The following is a 17,133-nucleotide window of genomic DNA, read 5'->3' as shown; positions in this document are numbered from 1 at the left end:
CTTCGCTTGTCGGCAACCGTTTCCGACGCCCGTCGAAAGAAACGGCAGTTTCCTGATTGGCTGCTACGGGTCTTCAAAAAGGGTGAATAATGCCTGAGTCAAAGCAGGGGGGGACACTGCAGACCTGCACAGGGGGGCAAAGTAAGGTGCCAAGCTGCACGCGAGTGGGCTGAGGACTGGAACACAAGACCATTCCAGAACGTCATGCATTGGCGAGGCGATAATAGACTTCCTGAAGAAGGTCTATTGACCTCGCTTGCCTTCGTCGATGTCGTACCACGCCAGGATGCACGTGTGGCTTATTCCGACCATTATCCGCCATACCGCCGCGGTTGTGTTTGAGTTTCTTCCATTCGAGGGAGGAAGGTAAACACGCACGGTCGGTCACGAAGCGGCTACTCGATACGGCAACTCAGCCACTTTCCGTCTCTAGGCCGGGATAGACTAGTCCCGGTGGTGGTGGGTATGGGAGTGTTGTAGGTGAAGTGGTCCCCCTCTCTTGTGGACTAGAGATACATCGCGTGCTATCTTATTCCTCCGACTAGTCAAGGGTCTGGCTGTCCACAGTGTTTCCTGACTAAGGGGTTATCAACTCTCTTGGCTGGACGTGGTGGACCCATTGGTGTGCTGCTGGGGGTCGTGTGTAACTGATATTGCGGCTGCCACAAGATGGACGCGAGTATAGAAGTTCCATTGCATCCCCGAGCTGGTTGTACACGGTGATTCCTTTCTCTATGACTGTTCTCTAGCATATCGTGGCTACACACCGACTTCTCCCCTCCTAACGAACCCAAGCATCTTCCCTTCAACAGGGTCGCCTCTCGGTTCACTCTACACTGTCTACGTGATATATATATATATCCTCATTAGCGAGTGCTGTTCAACCATAAGGGACTCTTGCCCAACATATACTTCTTGACTTCATCTATTACTCTATCAACCCCTAAGAACCCCAAAATATATCTATACATATCCCTCCTCCACATGCCCAAGATGGCCGAAGAAGAAGTGATATCTCCGACCCGGGCTCTCGTCTCCTCCCCTCGCACCGATCGTCCGCGCCAACTGGCCGCTGCTGCTTGTAGGCTTCATCCTAGCCAGGCTCTTCTGGGCACGCTACGCCTCGCCCCTGCGCTCCTACCCGGGCCCTTTTCTGGCGTCTTGCAGCCGGCTGTGGAAGGTGTGGTCGACGGCCACGTGCAACACGCACTGGGACCACATCGCGCTGCACCGGCGGTATGGCCCTGTCGTGCGTATTGCGCCCAATGAAGTATCGCTCTCCAGCCCACGGGCAGCCCGGGCCGTGCTGAGCGCGGGCAAGCGCTTCTACAAGACCGACTTTTACGCCGTCTTCCCGCCGCCCGAGAACCCCGACATCTTCACCGAGATCCGCGAGGACGTCCACGCCCAGAAGAAGAAGGTCGCCAACGTCCCCTACTCCCTGGCCGCCATGCGCCAGCTCAGCCCCTTTATCGACGACACCATTGACCTGCTCGCGTCCCGGCTCACCGAGTTCTGCCCGGCGGCCACCGGCGTCATGACCCCCGGCGGCGGCGTCAGCGGCACGGCCCGCGGGGGCCACGTCGACCTGGGCGCCTGGCTGCACTACTTCGCCTTCGACGTGCTGGGCGAGGTGGCCTTCTCGCGCTCCTTCGGCTTCCTGGCCGCCGGGCTCGACGTCGAGCACGCCATCCGGACCATCGACGAGATGCAGCGGTACAACGGCATCGTGGGCCAGATCCCCGAGGTCGACTATCTGCTAAGGCGCAACCCGCTGTGGAAGTGGGTGCCCGCGCTCGACCCCAGCAACGCCCTCATCACGCGCATCGCTATCGAGGAGATGGACAAGCGAAGGCCGTTCGGCGGCGAGAAGAGCGGCCTGGGAGGAGGTGATGCGAACGACGACGTGGGCATGTTGGGCGGCGCCGGCGGCGAGGGCCGTCGGGATTTGCTGGCCAGTTTGATCAAGGGTCACTTGAAGGAGGGCAGTGGGTTCTCCGAAGGCGATGTGTTTGCTGTGGCTCACGGTGCGATGTAAGTACTACTCGACTCATTGCTGCTCCCAATCCCTTCGTCGACTTGACCGTTTGAGACTGACACTCGCCCCCCGCAAACAGATTCGCCGGCTCCGACTCGACCGCCTCGACCATGCAATCCTTCTTCCACCAAGTCCTCTCGTCGCCGCGCGTGCACGCCTCCCTGACGGCCGAGATCGAGGAGGCCGTGCGCACGGGCGCCATCGCGGCCGAGGGCAACGTCGAGTGGACCGAGGCGCAGGCGCTGCCGTACTTCCAGGCGTGCCTCAAGGAGGCGATGCGGGTGCGGCCCGCGGTCGGGCTCAACATCACGCGCCGCGTGCCGCCCGAGGGCGTCGAGATCGAGGGCCAGTTCTTCCGCGGCGGCACGCGCGTCGCCCTCAACGGCTGGGTCCTGCACCGCGACCGCGACGTCTTCGGGCAGGACGCCGACATCTTCCGGCCTGAGCGTTGGCTCGAGGACGAGGAGGAGGCTAGGACGATGGAGCGGTACATGTTCCAGGTAAGCTCATTCATCAATTGCTCCATATCGGTTTCTTCATTGGCAACCAGTATGCTAACAGTTTTTCGTGTAGTTCGGTGGTGGTAGCCATGTCTGCATCGGCCGGAACTTGGCGCTGTTGGAGATCAACAAGGTCATCCCGCGGCTGTTGCGGGACTTCAAGTTCGAGCTCATGTACCCGAACCGAGAGCTGAAGGCGAAGGCGACCTTCTTCGTGGTGCAGGAGGGTCTGGAGGTCTACATTGAGAAGAAGAGCTCTGCGAAGGCGTAGTAGTAACGATACCCATTAACGAATGTGTCCGAGTAACGCTCGGTTATGACCAGTATATGATATAAATTAAATTAAAAAGTATAAATATTGTAAATTTTAAGCTCTCATCTCACTATTGTCACTGGGCCCAATCAGTTGCTGATAACTTCAACTTGAACATCACTTCCATGCTTTTACACACCGATTCCAATTGCGAGGTACACGAAGCAAGGCGACAACTCGTTTGGCATTAGCGTCTGACGCCTCTGGCGTTTTTCTACTATTGTGTGCACCTCGCTGCGCTGCCTGTGTTCCCGCGTGGCCGGTTCGATTGGCTGTTCTCGCATTAGAACGCCTCGAGAGGGCTAGCTCGTGCAGGACAATGCACCTTCGCTGTCGAATCACGTCGCGATGCTGCCCTTTCTTGTGCTGCAGGGAGCACCAACTGCATCGACTCGTCCCACACAAATTGGCCAGATGCGGGCCGATCAATGATGATGGCGCCCGACATGTCCTTGGGAAGATGTTCCCTTCCGCTGCGTGCGTATCCTTTTCTTCTACGTCTTCTTGAACTTCTAGCTTTTTGTTGAAGATACCGAGAACGAAAAGCAACTGCATCGACTTCATTGCAAGCCTCCCCTTTTACAGGCGGCATGGAGCGGTTCAAGGGCATTTCACCTCATCGCCCCTTGGGTGACAGTCCGACGGAGATCCGGATCGTCAGTCTGCTTCCGGGCGAATATGGCGACCCGATCGAGTGTGTGTTGGAGCACATCGACACGGATACCACCAAGGACTACGAGGCTCTGTCTTATTGCTGGGGCGAGGCTTCCATCACGAAGCCCATCCTGTTAGACAACAAGCCATACCCAGTGACCACTAATCTGTTTGACGGACTCCAGCGCCTAAGGCAGTCGGATGGCCCGCGAAGACTATGGATCGACAGTCTGTGTATCAACCAATCGGACTTGGCCGAGCGAAGTCTGGAAGTTCAGAGAATGAAAATGATCTATGAGAATGCGTCTCAAGTTCTTATCTGGCTGGGGGAGTGTTTACCGTGGTCTGAGGAGGCAGTCCAGTCCGTGTTCGACTATATGACCGAAATCGCCGATATCCGACAGAAAGGCCAAGGTATCAAGGATCTTGTGGAACGCTATGGCTACACCGAACTCTGGCATAAGCAAAAGAGGTCGAACGAGTTCCTTAGACAGCGTCAGTGGTTCGAACGCTCCTGGGTCTTACAGGAAGCCGCTGTACGGTGGCCAATATGGTCACTCGCATCCACTAAGAGGCGTGAGCTTCTTCCCATCTTCTGGTGCGGCAGGATTCAATTGCCTTACTACTGTCTCCGCTCAGCGCTCGTGAACTGGACTGCACTGCCGGAGGAATACGGCTCCCTGAAGTTTCTTGGTGTCCACCAACCCGCTAAACAACATGTCGATATGTCTTTTGTGTACGACCAGCAGCTACGCAAAGGCCTGATAACTATGACACAGCAGCTGATTGGGTACCTAATGGCCGGAGCAACCAACTTCAAAGCTACCGATCCAAGAGACCAAATATACGCAGTACTGGGGCTACTGTCCGGTGGTACCTTGCCCGCACATCTACTTCCGGACTATAGAAAGCCTATCCGCCAAGTACTCATCGAGTTCGGGAAATATCTTCTAGATGAGAATATGACCATGGATGCTATTCAATACAGATCCGGAAAAGCCCTTAATCTTCCTTCTTGGGTACCAGACTGGAGACACCAGCCGGCCCGCACACTGAATTTCGCGCGAGAGACGGGTAATAGAAATTTTATTAGGGCGAACGGCGAGTGGTGTCTGCAGGCTGATTTCATTCAGTTCGACGTCATCGAAGAAGCTGGGCTCAATGCAACTTTCGATTCCAAACAAGATGACTCTATGGATTTTGTTGAAGAATTCCTTTCCTCGGCATCGGAATGGCTTTGTGAAGGTACCCAAAAACACAGGTACACCTGCGCGGGGGATGCCAGGCGCTTGATAAAGGAGCTCATCCTCAAATACGATTACGCCATGAATCAGGTCAACGGTTTCTCTTGGCACCAGTTGATCCTAGATACCGCAATGTCCCTTCCTGCCGGGGAGATGCCGACTCGCCAAGGAACGGAAACATCCAAAGACTCTTTACTCGTTAAGTCGGGTACTGTCAACAGTTCAGATATAGAAACTGCTATCACCGAAGTCTGGCGATCTGTGGCAAGAGCGATTAGGGATAAGTCCATTTTCGTTGGGGCGAGCGGATCTGTCGGTATAATGGAACAGGTGGATATGCAACCTCGAAGCGGAGATGTGGTGGGATCTATAAAGGGGACATGTTGCGAGATGATCCTGAGGCCTTGTCCAGAAAACGGGTTCTACAAGGTGGTTGGGCAGTGTCACAGGTCATTCCAAGTGATGTCCATTCGAATGGGGGACTTGGATGTCAAGCATTGGGGAGAAGGGGGTTGCTTGAAAGCGCATTTGGACGATGCGTTCGCCAAACATACACCCTATAGAGTCACATTATGTTAGGTTTCTTGTATATTAAACTCTAGTAGCGTATTTTCTTCTCGTCTATACGTGTATGCTAGGAGCACCCAAAGCTACTGTTGGAGCATATTCAACCACAACTACCAATACATTCCATGATGTTATCGTAACATTGGGTGCATATGTCGAATTGTATAGAATGATCCCACTTATTTAGGACCTCGTTATGCCTACATTCACATAAACATAACTTAGGGTAACCAATGTGGACAGTTGGTGTTCCTTGTGAACCTGGTGCGTCTCCATGCGTGCTGCTAGGGTCCGTAGTCCCGGAATTTTGGGCTGACATATTGTGGCCCTTAAAGGATTGATTCTGATGTTTTCTCTTTCTGCTTCCCATGTATATAGCTGAGAAGATGTTCCCTTGCTTGCTTAGATACAAGAAAGTGTGCCTAAGACGTATTCGTCTGTATGTGCTTTCTTGTTAAAATACTGTTAGTTCTACGAAGAAGTCGAGGTCGGGCCGGGCCAAACTACTACGGCTTAAATGCTCGCTGTCCAGGAAATCGATGACAAAGGATGTTCAACGATCAAAGAACCGACTAAGAGTCAAGTCGAGCAAGCAGAAAACAGTCCTTAGCGGAGATGACTGTTTTCTACGCAGCAGCGTTGGTTTGTAGTATGGGGGTCCGGTGGATAGGGGGACTGACCAGGGGCAGGGGTGCTATTGTGGTATGTAGCACGTAGGGCTGACTTTCTTCGAGCAACAGTATGCTGCGATTCAGGGGGAGTGTTGACTTGGGCTCAACCCCTATGTGTGTGTGTGTGGGAGGCGTCCCGATGTCAGGAAATGCTGTGACTGAGCAGGTGGAGGGTTGACTGGGCTCTAATCCTATAGCTGGTGCGTATGTGTGGACAGGAACGCGATGACTAGGCTCAACTACTGTCGTAGGAGCTTGTGTGGGATAGGGGACTGTTAACAGCCAGAGGCCGACGATGCGTGACGAGGATTGAGGCACTCGTTAACGGTGTAATGGACAGGTGGGAGTTGCTTTGCTGGCCATGTGTATGTGTGCGAGCCAGATCGCAATGAAGCATCTCTCCCGCCATGACTTCTAGTCACGGCGAGTGTTATAAAGCCCAGCTTTGGAGGCATCCTCACCACGATGCAAACAAAGAAGATGTTTGTTCGTGACTGCTGGGAACTGGTGGGTGGGTAGAGGTGACACTGTATCCATAGCAGAGTTATCACGAGGTGTCGAGGACAAAGGAAATGTTTGCTGGCCCCCAACAACAGTGCCCCCATAGGAGGTCATCCATCGCGGAACGGGTTGGTATTGGCCAAACGGTATGATAGAAAAGGAAAAAGATACGATATGAGTGTATTTGAGTAAAGAAATGGTGCTTCAAGGTTCGATGACTGGACTCGACTGGAGGTGCAAACAACAGCGAGCTTTGGCTGGGTTCAGGGGTGATCCGAGGTCGACGACTAATAGCAGGCCATTATTCGATGCCGCTGACTCTTCCTCAAGAGCAAACATGCATCGAGAATATGCACATTCGTCAGTGGATATAGAAGGCTAGGCATTATCTGATCCGAGACGAGGGCGTACTGTATGATGATCCGGACGTGGGCCCTGAGCAATGGCATGTAGTCGCCAAGACTGTTCTACAGTCAAGATGACAAGACAGTACCAAACTGGAATGATGCACCTTGAAGCTAAGTAGTGAACTTCTAATGAAGAGAAACTGCCCGTAATTTATGCCTCTGCCCAGTCCATACGATATTTGAAAACAAAGCGCGGTGGTTTTGCTACTCAACACGGTTGCAGTAGGAGCAGGCTTTGGAAGACACAGCACCCATGACTTGTACGTTGCTGGCCCTTCAGGCAATGCTATTCATTTACAGGATCATCCCGGTCACTATCAAAGCAATGCATATCGTGTTTTCCACGTTTCGCGCAAACACACTCAAAGGTATAGCCGCTTATAGGACCATCCTCCCGATGTTTGCTTCAATGTTGCGCTTGAAGCTGAAAGAGGCTCAATGGTGGGTGGTGGGTGGTGGGTGGTGGGCACGCACTGGGCAGGGGTTCGGCTCCACAGCCGCCCATCAACAAAGAGGCCTGGTCCCCTGGAGGATAGGTACCGTATGCAGCCCTAGAGGTCATGGGCCAATGTAGGTGTTGGAAGCGCCCCCCAACTCCCGACTACGTGTGGGCTATACCTTACTGAGCAAACTTCAGTTTAGGGGAAAACATTTGCAACCGCCACGAATCAACGAAAAGAGACAAAGAAAAGCAGTTCGCGTATGACGAAGCAGCGTTGTATCGGCTAGCAATCCCAATGCATAACGAGAACTCGCAATAACTCCATGTTGTCACCTGGACTCGACCGGCCGAGAGCCGCAACGATAAAGGGGAAAATACATTCCAGTGCAGGTCTTTCAGTCCCCCAACCCACCCTCGGGTTACACCCCCGAGAATTGTAGCAAACAAAGGATTATACCCGCTTGGCGGCAGCCCAGAACGAGAACCCGGGGTTGGTCCTAGCCCCCAGCTTATGAGTACTGGTCTAATGAATTGATCTTTCTCGTTGTCGGGCAATTTTTTCCTTTTTTCAATGTCATGTTCTGCTTGCATTCTACGCATTCTGTTAACCGCAATCACCAAAGTCGCCAACAATGCGGGGGAGGGAGAGGGGGGACTTTGACCATTCCCCACTGCGTACTCCGTAAAGTAGTGGGCAGTTTACAGCAGTCATAGTGAGCAACGAGCACCTAACCAGACCAAAACTACAGCGACAACAACTACACGCTTTATATCGGCGTGCGCAAACTCAAGATAGGACCTCATTCCCTACACTCACGTCAAGTATGTATGGTCGCCGAGATCTACGTCGAATGGCTGACAATATTGGCGGCAGATATCGGCGGGCAGTTCCTGGGGCCGATTCTCACTGTTATTCTATCGATACAAACACATCGTTTCGGACTCGGCCAATTGGCAAGGAATCGGTCATCGCATATATGGTTTGAAGGCACATGGAGTTCAAGAAGAAGAAAAGCATTATTACAATGGTACCAGCCTTTTGTATTGAACCTCCCTCTGGCTACAGTCACGGCTACGTTCTATCCAGCGCCGACTCTACTACATCTCGAACGACTTACCGCTATTGACTTACCTTTTCTGTCCCATTGAGATGAAGCGCCGGAGTGAGTAATAAATGACACGGTCATTCGTCAGAAGAAGCCAGCACCACCTACCGAGATCAAATTGCCCTTGGACGGCTTGCAGTTGACGACACGAAGAGGCACATTATCTCCCGCGCGGCGGACGTCGACGCGGACCTGGCCGCTCTCCTTCTGCTGCTGCTGGCGACGGAACTGCTCGATCTCGCACCGCACCAGCTTGGTGATGTCCCGCCTGGTGCGCTCGGGGACGCGGCAGGTGACGATCTCGCCGCGCGTGTCGAAGAGCTGGACGCCGTCAATCCGCAGCCGGCTCGCCACGCGGTTGACAATGACCTCCAGGTCGGCGACGCCCATGTAGTCGAGGTCGGGCACCAGCCCGGCCAGGAACATAAACATCTCGTCGAACTCATATGCGTCTCCTTGGTGCTGGTGCTGCTTCTCGGGGGCGACGGTCTTCCAGGACCACTTGTTGAAGTCGGCCGGCTTGCGGCGGCACTCGCCGCAGACGCGGTCGACGACCTTGGTAGCGAAGGGGACGGCGCGGATCTTGCCGAGCCGCTCGTAGTTGGACCGGGACGTCGCTTGGCCCTCTCCACAACCACACAGGTAAGTAAGTTCGTAGATACGATCCATCTTCTCTTTCTTCCGAGTTTGATTAAGTGAGAGGAACGCCGATGCTTCTTCTCTCACCGATGATTCAAAAGAAAATAGAAGAGGAAAATGTCAACTTACTCTGTAACCTGAGCTCCTGGCTGGTGATGTGTGTGGTCTGTGGAGGAAATGAATTGGGAATACTCAGGTCAGGCGAACATTATGGAGAAGCAAATGTGGTGGCTTATGTAGGCCTAGCTGCCAACATCACAATTGGTACTATGCGTTTGTAGAGGATAATGAAATTCTGTTCTCTCATTGAAGGCCTTTGTTATATTACTAAGACCAAACTATTCATAGATTCTTTGTGTGCCAGTGTTTGCCCCACGTAGGCCCCTTTGATAATCATGGCCTCCAGTTCTCCAAATTGGTACTTTCTCGGGTACCTAAAGACAGTGGAGGTAGAAGTGAGCCCAAAGGTCATGTACGATGATGGTGGCCGCAAGAACAATGTACGAAGGGGCTACCAGGCCCAGAATCTTGTCAGGCAAGCCCACACGTAATGGCCGGCGTACCCAATGATGGACCCAAACCACTATGCCGAGTATCCCCAGGATGATATTGCTGTACCAATAAGGCTTGTGTAGGAAAATGAAAATGGCGTACGCAAATTGCGCCACTGCTATGATGGAAACAAGGCAAGTTCCGACAGACAACATCCATTTTTTTTGAATCTTAGGTTTCCATCGGACCGCCTGGTAACTTGGCGGGGCCTGGTCTCCAATGCGAGTCGAAAGTCATTGTAAAGCTGGCGTGGTGGTTCGAAAGCTTTGCCGAGATCCGCCATTTTGGGTTTGATGGCAATTGTGAGAGTGGTTGAGGGAGGCCGGTGCAGATACCTCAGACCCGCCCCTCTCAGCTTTCTCGGCGTCGAAGAGAGGAGATTGGTTGGGCATTGCGTCAGAGTGAGTGGTGAGAGCGGTTGAGGAAATACAGCAAAACTATGCTATGCCAGAGAGAAAGATGTAAATTTGGTGGCCGACTTGTTTGTCTGTCAGATTAGCGTTGGAGTGATGTTGTCTCGGCTCTGATGAACTGGCAATAATGAAGAGGTGAGGTTGGATGGAATGGAATCCTTGGGTCTGGCAAATGCTGTAGCAAGGTATTATGGGAGGAATAATCAGCAAGTGGAAGGCACCACTCATTTGATGAAATGTATTTTTGTCCCCGGAACTTGAAAAGAGGTGGCAATGGCAGTCACATTCGAGACGCAGACCAGGGTCTAGTAGAGTAAGCACTTCTCAAGCAAACACGATATACTCAAGCAAGCAGGCACAAGCGTTAAAAATATGTCGACGTTGGTATCAATCTATTCCGTACATAAACGGTAGCAGAAGCCTGAAATGTAGTTCGATAATTTATTTATCATGCCACAATGCAAGCCGTACGTAAGCACTCAAGGTAACGGACAAGTAGTACTTTCACATTCGTACCAATCGACCAAGACCCCCATCCCCGCCAAATTCCGGACCTCCGCCGCGATTGAGTCCCTCGCCTGCTGCCTCGCCGGCGTACACCGCCACCGGACCGCCTGCGCCGCCAGCAGCGCCTCCGTCTCCATGGGCCCTGCCGCCGTCGGCCCGATCAGCGGCATGAACTTGCGCAGCCCCGGCCCGTTTACGAGCACGAGCAGCCGGAACACGGCGCAGTCGCGCAGGAAACCGTGGCTGTTGGTGACGGCGCAGTGTTGGATTTCCCGCCGCCGCCGCCGCCGCCGCCGCCGCCCGAGTGCCTGGTCCGCGAAGTGCGCCAGCGTGCTGCTGAGCGCTACGTACAGCAGGTGCGACTCGTCGCTGTAGGCGTTCACGGCGGCGCGGCCGTTGTACCGGGAGTTGGGGCCGTAGTATGCGGAGAACCGACCGCTCCATCTGGCGTTCTCGTCGTCTTTGTTGGTGATTTGATCGCCCTCTGCGTCGATGAAGACGGCGATGCTGCGTTGCTGTGAGTCGGAGTGGGTAAGACAAGCCGGGTGGTTTGAGGCTTCATTGTAGCCTTCGCTACCAACCAGGTAGGTGAGCTGGCACTTTGGGCAGTAGACGAACCAGGTCTGATCCGGACTTGAGTCAGTGTCAAACAGCGGTGGTTTCTTTCCTAGAAGGTCCCGAGTCCCTGAGATAGCGCCTCGTCCTTTTCTATCGAGGCTCTTCAGACGATGAGCGGCGGTGTCGAAGCGTGCTCCGTCGCCAAGCAGTGGTTGTTTGGACCATCTTACTGGTAAATCTACTTTCGGATCTTGGAGGACTATGCCGTTTTCCAATACGCCCTTGTCGGGGTCGAGATAGAAGACACAAGAAGGGCAGTATCTCTGCTTGTGCTTGTGGCACACATTCGGGCTGTCTCCTTCAGCCCTTCTTGTAGTCGGCTTGGGTGTTTTGGCAAGTCGAGTGTCAGTTTTAGGTAATTTGGGTTGTACAGTGCCAGGAAGGCTATGAATAGCAGCACATGAGTATTTCTGGAAGTAAATACGACAACCCGCCGAGAAGCCAATTTGTCTTATGTGCCTCTGGTAGTAAAGCTTTTGTATTTCGACCTTTTGGCATGGTTGGAGGAGTCCTAGGGTTCTTGAAACAGCCTGCTCCAGACGCCCTGGACAGGGCGCCTTGTATACTGCAAGCTAGCATATGAGTCGAGCCTCCAGTATTTGCATTGATTTGATGTGTTATAGGCTGTATTGGCGTCTTGTATTTCGTCATATTGGTTCTATGATGTTGGCTGAAAGTGTTGCATATACGATCGGCAATCTAGCATATACGTGTCTTGGGTGAAATTTCAGTGGTTATGGACGAATGAAAACTTGGCAGAGTGAGGTTATCTGATACCAGGGCGCAATAGGCCATCAAATGAGTTTATATCCCAGAGGTTGGCCTCATGGCAATAATTCAATACATACAACATACCACGCCTGTATGGAAAGCACCGCAACTTAAGACACCAGCAGTCCCAAGACAGTTCCAGATGACGCTGTTCAGCACAGCACCAATTAAAGCGACGGCTGTACTAGTAAAATGTTTTCTTTTTTGTTGGAGGTAACTCAAACTCATGCAGAAGGGACCCTGACGAGACGGAGCTCATTGTGCTCCGGGGTGTCCACAAGGCACTCGCATAGGTGCCTCGAATTCAAATTCTGCTTATGAAGCACATGAGTACTAGCCATACTCTACACGCATTTACCTATAATTTGGTCAAACTTGAAACAGCATTGCATGTCGAAACCATGATAGTTCCCTTACATAAACCTGCTTTGTTTGTCTTCATAATTGCTAGTATGTTCTCCAGATCGGTTCAGTGGCTCAGTTTCGCACTTAGTAGCAGAAAGGCCAAATCACGTAACTCTTCCTTGAAGAGACACCACCGCCACAGACACCAAGTATAGTATCGAGGGCAAGCCAGAAACCACGTTCATACTAGTTTAATTGTTGTCTCCTGCAGGACGTAGTTGCGGACCAGCAATCTCCAGAGACCGTCGTTGATGCGGACAAACTCCGGGTGGTGGACCGAGTTGGGACCGTCTCCACTGGGGTTTGGTTCGCTCTCTGACATTTGCAAACGTACCGAAGACCGTTGCAAGGCCTCGATCCTCACCAGATTGCCAGCCCGGTATTGATTCATCCAAAGGTCCTCGAGTTCAGCATCAGTAGGTTCTTGATGCCGAAGACCCTGAATTCGATGTAGCAAATCCACCATGGTGTCATTGACATATTCGACGCTGGGGACTGACTGGCCTATCGGCGCGTCGGTGAACAGACCTAGTATCTGATAGCAGTGCATCTCGGTGATCGTCATCGTGAATACCTGCACAGCGATCCGAGCAGGCATATACGACCAATGCATCGCCGCGTCGGAGCAATTGCTCGCTTCCAGAGTGTACGTGTCGGTCCCTGCCTGGCGACAGCGCAACTTTGCACAGTGAACTGTAATTCCTGGAAGTTCATCGTAGTCTCCATCCACATCGCTTATCAAAGGAGTTAAGTCTTCACCTGCAGCATTATTGTAGCACGCGTCATGGAAGTCATGTGCGAGTTGTGTCGACATTCCCCAAGTCCAGGAACTGGCATCAAAGGGGAAGACTATATTCCTTGGGCCAACAACCAGGCGTGCTTCATGGATGAGCAGGACGGCCTCCCTTTCCTGCTTCCTCCAGGCTGGAAGTCGGAGGAACTTGAGAGTGAGCGTATTGCTCGTCTCATCCCACTCTCCGTTTTCGAAGCGTTGCATAGGAAGACCTTTGAGCGTCGCCGGATCTTTACGCAAGGGCCGAGTCCAGTCAGGTGCCCAAGACGGAATCTCCGGAAGAAAGGCGTTTTCCACCCCGGCCCTACACAAAACGCTCATCCACCCATGTTGCGACGCGAGATAGTGCGCAGTCTTGGCATACAGTTGCGAGACACCCAAGCTGTAATCGGCCTCGATCGTGCCCAGTCTCCCTCCTGGTATCATACCAAGCAGCGAGAATATCTTATCCCTCGGATCTGTGGCAACGCAGTTCCGGGCGGCGAAGTCTAACAGTTTCAATTCTTGCCCCGGCGTGGAGTAAAGGGAGTGGTCGAAAGCGAAACATGGGGGGATCGACTGCCTGGCGGAGACGGAGTATAGTCCCGACTGGACCAGGTTTGCTATCTTGCCGGACTTGACCAGTGACCACGGAATGGAAATGCTGCCGCAGATGACGGTAGCTTGTCTGGCAAGAGTAACCTCCTGTCCATTGTGTCAAGCCATCAGCTTTTACACTATTGAACATACATAAGATCTTGTTGGTGTCGACATACTCACCTGAAGGATCCAGGCGCGACTGAAGTACCGTCGGGAAACAAACTCGAATGTGCTTTGATGGAACTCGTAGCTGTCCGTATGACTCAGCAAACCTTGCAGGAACACCTGCGACTGCAGCGTGAGCTCCCCGACGTAGATCTGCACCGCCTTGGCGCCCGAATAGATGCGCGGCATGAGCTGCACCTGATGCGCGCGCTCGTCCAGGTTGTCCTGGTCGACGCAAATAGCATCGATCCAGAGCTTGCGGAACGAGAAATGGCGCCGCAGCCGACGGAGGGCATTCTCGCAATTGACGGTCACCTGGTACGGCTTATCGCCGATGTGGATGGTCCGGGATCTCTTCGCGTCGCCTGACTCGTCGGCCCAGGTATACGACACGGCCTCATACTCTGGGTGGAGAGCCAGGTCCTTGGTGCACACCTCGCAGACAATCGGATCGTCGAATATGCCGTGCTGGAGGCGCAGGATGCGAATCTCCGAATGCTGGCGGATCGGGGGTAAGATGGAGCGGGGCTCAGTGGACTCGGGCTCGATGGAGCCGCAGGCCAGGCAACTTCGTCCATTCCCAAAATCAACGATGTCCAGCCGCTTGCAATCGGTATTGTGCCATTCCATCGCGGGCATATAGTCACGTCGTTGGTATGGTGTGGAGAAGCCAGCGAGTTCTTAGTCCAGAGCCGGAGTGAAATGCCCAAGTTCAGAGATTCTGCGGGGGTAATCATGGGAGCGAAGATGGGCTGTGCTGTTACTCCGGCATGTAGGCATCAGCACAGCCAGATGGCATAGCCCCTAAGGAAAACCAGACTCCACGTTATTGACGCCATCCAGAACCAATAAGTCGAGGGAATTTCTAACGATACCTCCTCACAGATCTTGTAGCTTTATAATAACTAGATAGTAGACTTGGCCATAACCGAAACAATCGCAACTCTTCACAGCTCGGGCCCAACTAACGCGAACCCCGGTCAATCAAGGATAATATGTACATAGAGGCCGGAGGAATTACCGAGCGGGAAACCAGACCCCGCCGGTCGGTCGGTCGGTCGGTACGTACGGGGCCTATATGTGCGTTGAAGTATATATACAGGCTCAGGCCATCGCAGGAGCTAGCAATCACGTAGACAGAATTGCATCGTACGTGATTAAACCAAAAGCAACACCATGCACCTTAACGCCGCAGCCCTCGCGGCTCTCCTGCTGCTGCCGACCCCGGGCACCACCCTGGCGCTAAAGGCGAAGCCGTGCCGCCCGTGCTCGCCCAAGCCGCCGGCCTTCATCCTGGCCGGCGACTCCACCACGGCGGTGCAGGCGGCCAACGGCGGCGGGTGGGGCAATGGCTTCCTGTCGTTCCTGCGGGCGCCGCCGGCGTGGGGCATCAACAAGGGCCATAACGGGGCGACGACGGTGTCCTTCGTCAAGGGGGGCGACTGGGCCAACGTCACGCGGCTGGTGGACGAGAAGAAGGCGAAGGGGTACCAGGTCTGGGTCACGGTGCAGTTTGGGCATAACGATCAGGTGGGTGTGCAACGATGCAGTAACACTGGGGACTGAACACATGGCCATCCACTACGGGCATCCTCACCTTGGGAACTACGAAGATGCGCAATAACTAACGATGTGATCACAAGAAACCGGACAAGAACATCTCCCTAGCCCAATACACCACCAACCTCGCCTCCCTCGCGCACTCCATCCAAGCCCATGCCGCCCACGCCGCCCTCCTGACCCCCCTAGCCCGGCGCAACTTCCCCGCGGACTCCCCGCACAACGCGACGGATTCCCCTACACAACGAGCGACTCGCCACCATCGCCGCCTTCTCTCGAGTCACCAACACGACAGGAACGACAAGCCTGGTGGACCTGAACGCGGCGTCGCTGACATACGTCAACAGGATCGGCAGCGACGCCGCGCACGCGTACGACCTGAAAGAGGGTGACGGCACGCACCTCAACGACTGGGGCAGCGTCGTGTTCGGGCGCATGGTCGCCGACTTGCTGCTGGAGACCGAGGCGGGAAGGTGCCTGGGGCCGTGGATCCGGCCGAACGAGACGCTGAGCCAGGCGATCCGGGACGGGGTGCCAGTGTAGGAGAAAAAAAATAGGCAAAAGTAAGAGGCTCTTATTATCACGGGGCGAAATAGGGGATACCGAGAAGGCGGGGAGCAGTACCTAACCTTGTTGGACTAAGCCTGAAAGCAGCGGTGGACCGAGTACGCAGCATAAGAGCACTGGGTGGGACATTATAGAAATTGGATTGAGAAGGCTGGGTATGGTGCTTCTGTCCGGTCTCTTCCAGAGTTCGGAGAAAATGCAACCTCCATGTAAGAACTCGTACCATATGACCACCCGGCTGAGTGAGGTTGGCCATCTTCCTCTTTCACAGAAACATTTTGATAGTTTGTTTCCCGACCTGCCTCCGTGACTCTAGTGGTGTTCTATCACTGCCCAGGTAGCATGGGCGGGAATAGGACGGATGAGTCAAGGGACCTTAAGATTTGGCTGGGAGTTCCGCAGTTGAGCTTGCCAGTAGCATGGTTCAGCTATTAAACTGTCATGGGGTCTAGGCAATGGTCCGATAGTGAATAAGCCCCAGCCGGCGACCAGCCATTGAGCTTCATGGCGGGAGTCAATCCTGATCACGATGGGCATCGGCTCACAGAGGGTTGGGCCCGCCAATCCCGACCTATGTCAAATGGAAAGCCGCAACTCAAAAACATCCTACTGATGCACCTTGAACCACAAGTTGTCGGCAGGTCGTTGCATTTGCAGTTGCTTATGTATATGACAAGAGGGTGAAAGCGTGTCGACCACGAGATTAACGAGAGACGCGTTGGCGGCATGAGACGTAATGTGCGGTCGTACGATATATATTCAATAAATAACAATAGCCCAATTCCGAGCCACACAACATTGATATGCGCAAAATGAGTACATACAACTCCTCCATCCATCCGTGGTAGAGTACGTAACGGCATCTTCAAAACAATGTCCGGCCACGTACGGCTAAATGTGCCTCGTTTTCCATGTCTTTTTTCAATCCGTACCGGAAAGTGATGCCGTGCCCATAGTGAAACCAAAGAAGCCCTAGTATGATTCCCCCAAGCGTGAATGGAGAGAAATAAATGAAGTTTGAGAAAGGTATGCATGCGTCGGTCAGCAAGCAGACGAAGAATCCAAGCTTGAATCCATGTACAAGGCGTTGATTAATCTGCCGAAAGGGTATAAGCTGTGCC

The 17,133-nt window shown here is 53.4% G+C and overlaps 6 protein-coding genes across 6 annotated transcripts; 3 read left to right on the top strand and 3 right to left on the bottom strand.

Moving 5' to 3' along the window:
• Positions 1-993: 993 nt before the first annotated feature.
• Positions 994-2,809, top strand: PG994_013939 (Cytochrome P450 monooxygenase; the record flags this gene model as incomplete). The annotated part of the gene is made up of 4 exons (XM_066865348.1): positions 994-1,081; positions 1,272-2,034; positions 2,118-2,538; positions 2,612-2,809. 4 exons carry the CDS (start codon positions 994-996, stop codon positions 2,807-2,809), a joined length of 1,470 nt encoding a protein of 489 aa, XP_066708477.1.
• Positions 2,810-3,441: 632 nt separating this feature from the next.
• Positions 3,442-5,328, top strand: PG994_013938 (uncharacterized protein; the record flags this gene model as incomplete). The annotated part of the gene is made up of 1 exon (XM_066865347.1): positions 3,442-5,328. One exon carries the CDS (start codon positions 3,442-3,444, stop codon positions 5,326-5,328), a length of 1,887 nt encoding a protein of 628 aa, XP_066708476.1.
• A 3,199-nt stretch (positions 5,329-8,527) lies between these two features.
• On the bottom strand, positions 8,528-9,112 carry PG994_013937 (uncharacterized protein; the record flags this gene model as incomplete). Its single annotated transcript, XM_066865346.1, has 1 exon — positions 8,528-9,112. One exon carries the CDS (start codon positions 9,110-9,112, stop codon positions 8,528-8,530), a length of 585 nt encoding a protein of 194 aa, XP_066708475.1.
• A 1,439-nt stretch (positions 9,113-10,551) lies between these two features.
• Positions 10,552-11,116, bottom strand: PG994_013936 (uncharacterized protein; the record flags this gene model as incomplete). The annotated part of the gene is made up of 3 exons (XM_066865345.1): positions 10,552-10,625; positions 10,646-11,069; positions 11,093-11,116. 3 exons carry the CDS (start codon positions 11,114-11,116, stop codon positions 10,552-10,554), a joined length of 522 nt encoding a protein of 173 aa, XP_066708474.1.
• A 1,413-nt stretch (positions 11,117-12,529) lies between these two features.
• Positions 12,530-14,515, bottom strand: PG994_013935 (HET-domain-containing protein; the record flags this gene model as incomplete). The annotated part of the gene is made up of 2 exons (XM_066865344.1): positions 12,530-13,825; positions 13,901-14,515. The coding sequence occupies 2 exons, from the start codon at positions 14,513-14,515 to the stop codon at positions 12,530-12,532; spliced, it is 1,911 nt and encodes a 636-aa protein (XP_066708473.1).
• A 546-nt stretch (positions 14,516-15,061) lies between these two features.
• On the top strand, positions 15,062-15,988 carry PG994_013934 (uncharacterized protein; the record flags this gene model as incomplete). The annotated part of the gene is made up of 2 exons (XM_066865343.1): positions 15,062-15,415; positions 15,635-15,988. The coding sequence occupies 2 exons, from the start codon at positions 15,062-15,064 to the stop codon at positions 15,986-15,988; spliced, it is 708 nt and encodes a 235-aa protein (XP_066708472.1).
• Between the last annotated feature and the right edge of the window lie 1,145 nt (positions 15,989-17,133).

This window comes from Apiospora phragmitis, assembly GCF_038363925.1.
Source record: "Apiospora phragmitis strain CBS 135458 chromosome Unknown utg000013l:1.0-2965645.0:1.0-2969333.0, whole genome shotgun sequence".
In the NCBI taxonomy this organism is placed as follows: Eukaryota; Fungi; Ascomycota; class Sordariomycetes; order Amphisphaeriales; family Apiosporaceae; genus Apiospora; species Apiospora phragmitis.
Note: the sequence above shows the minus strand (reverse complement) of the source record. Positions and strands in the feature narration are given on the sequence as shown.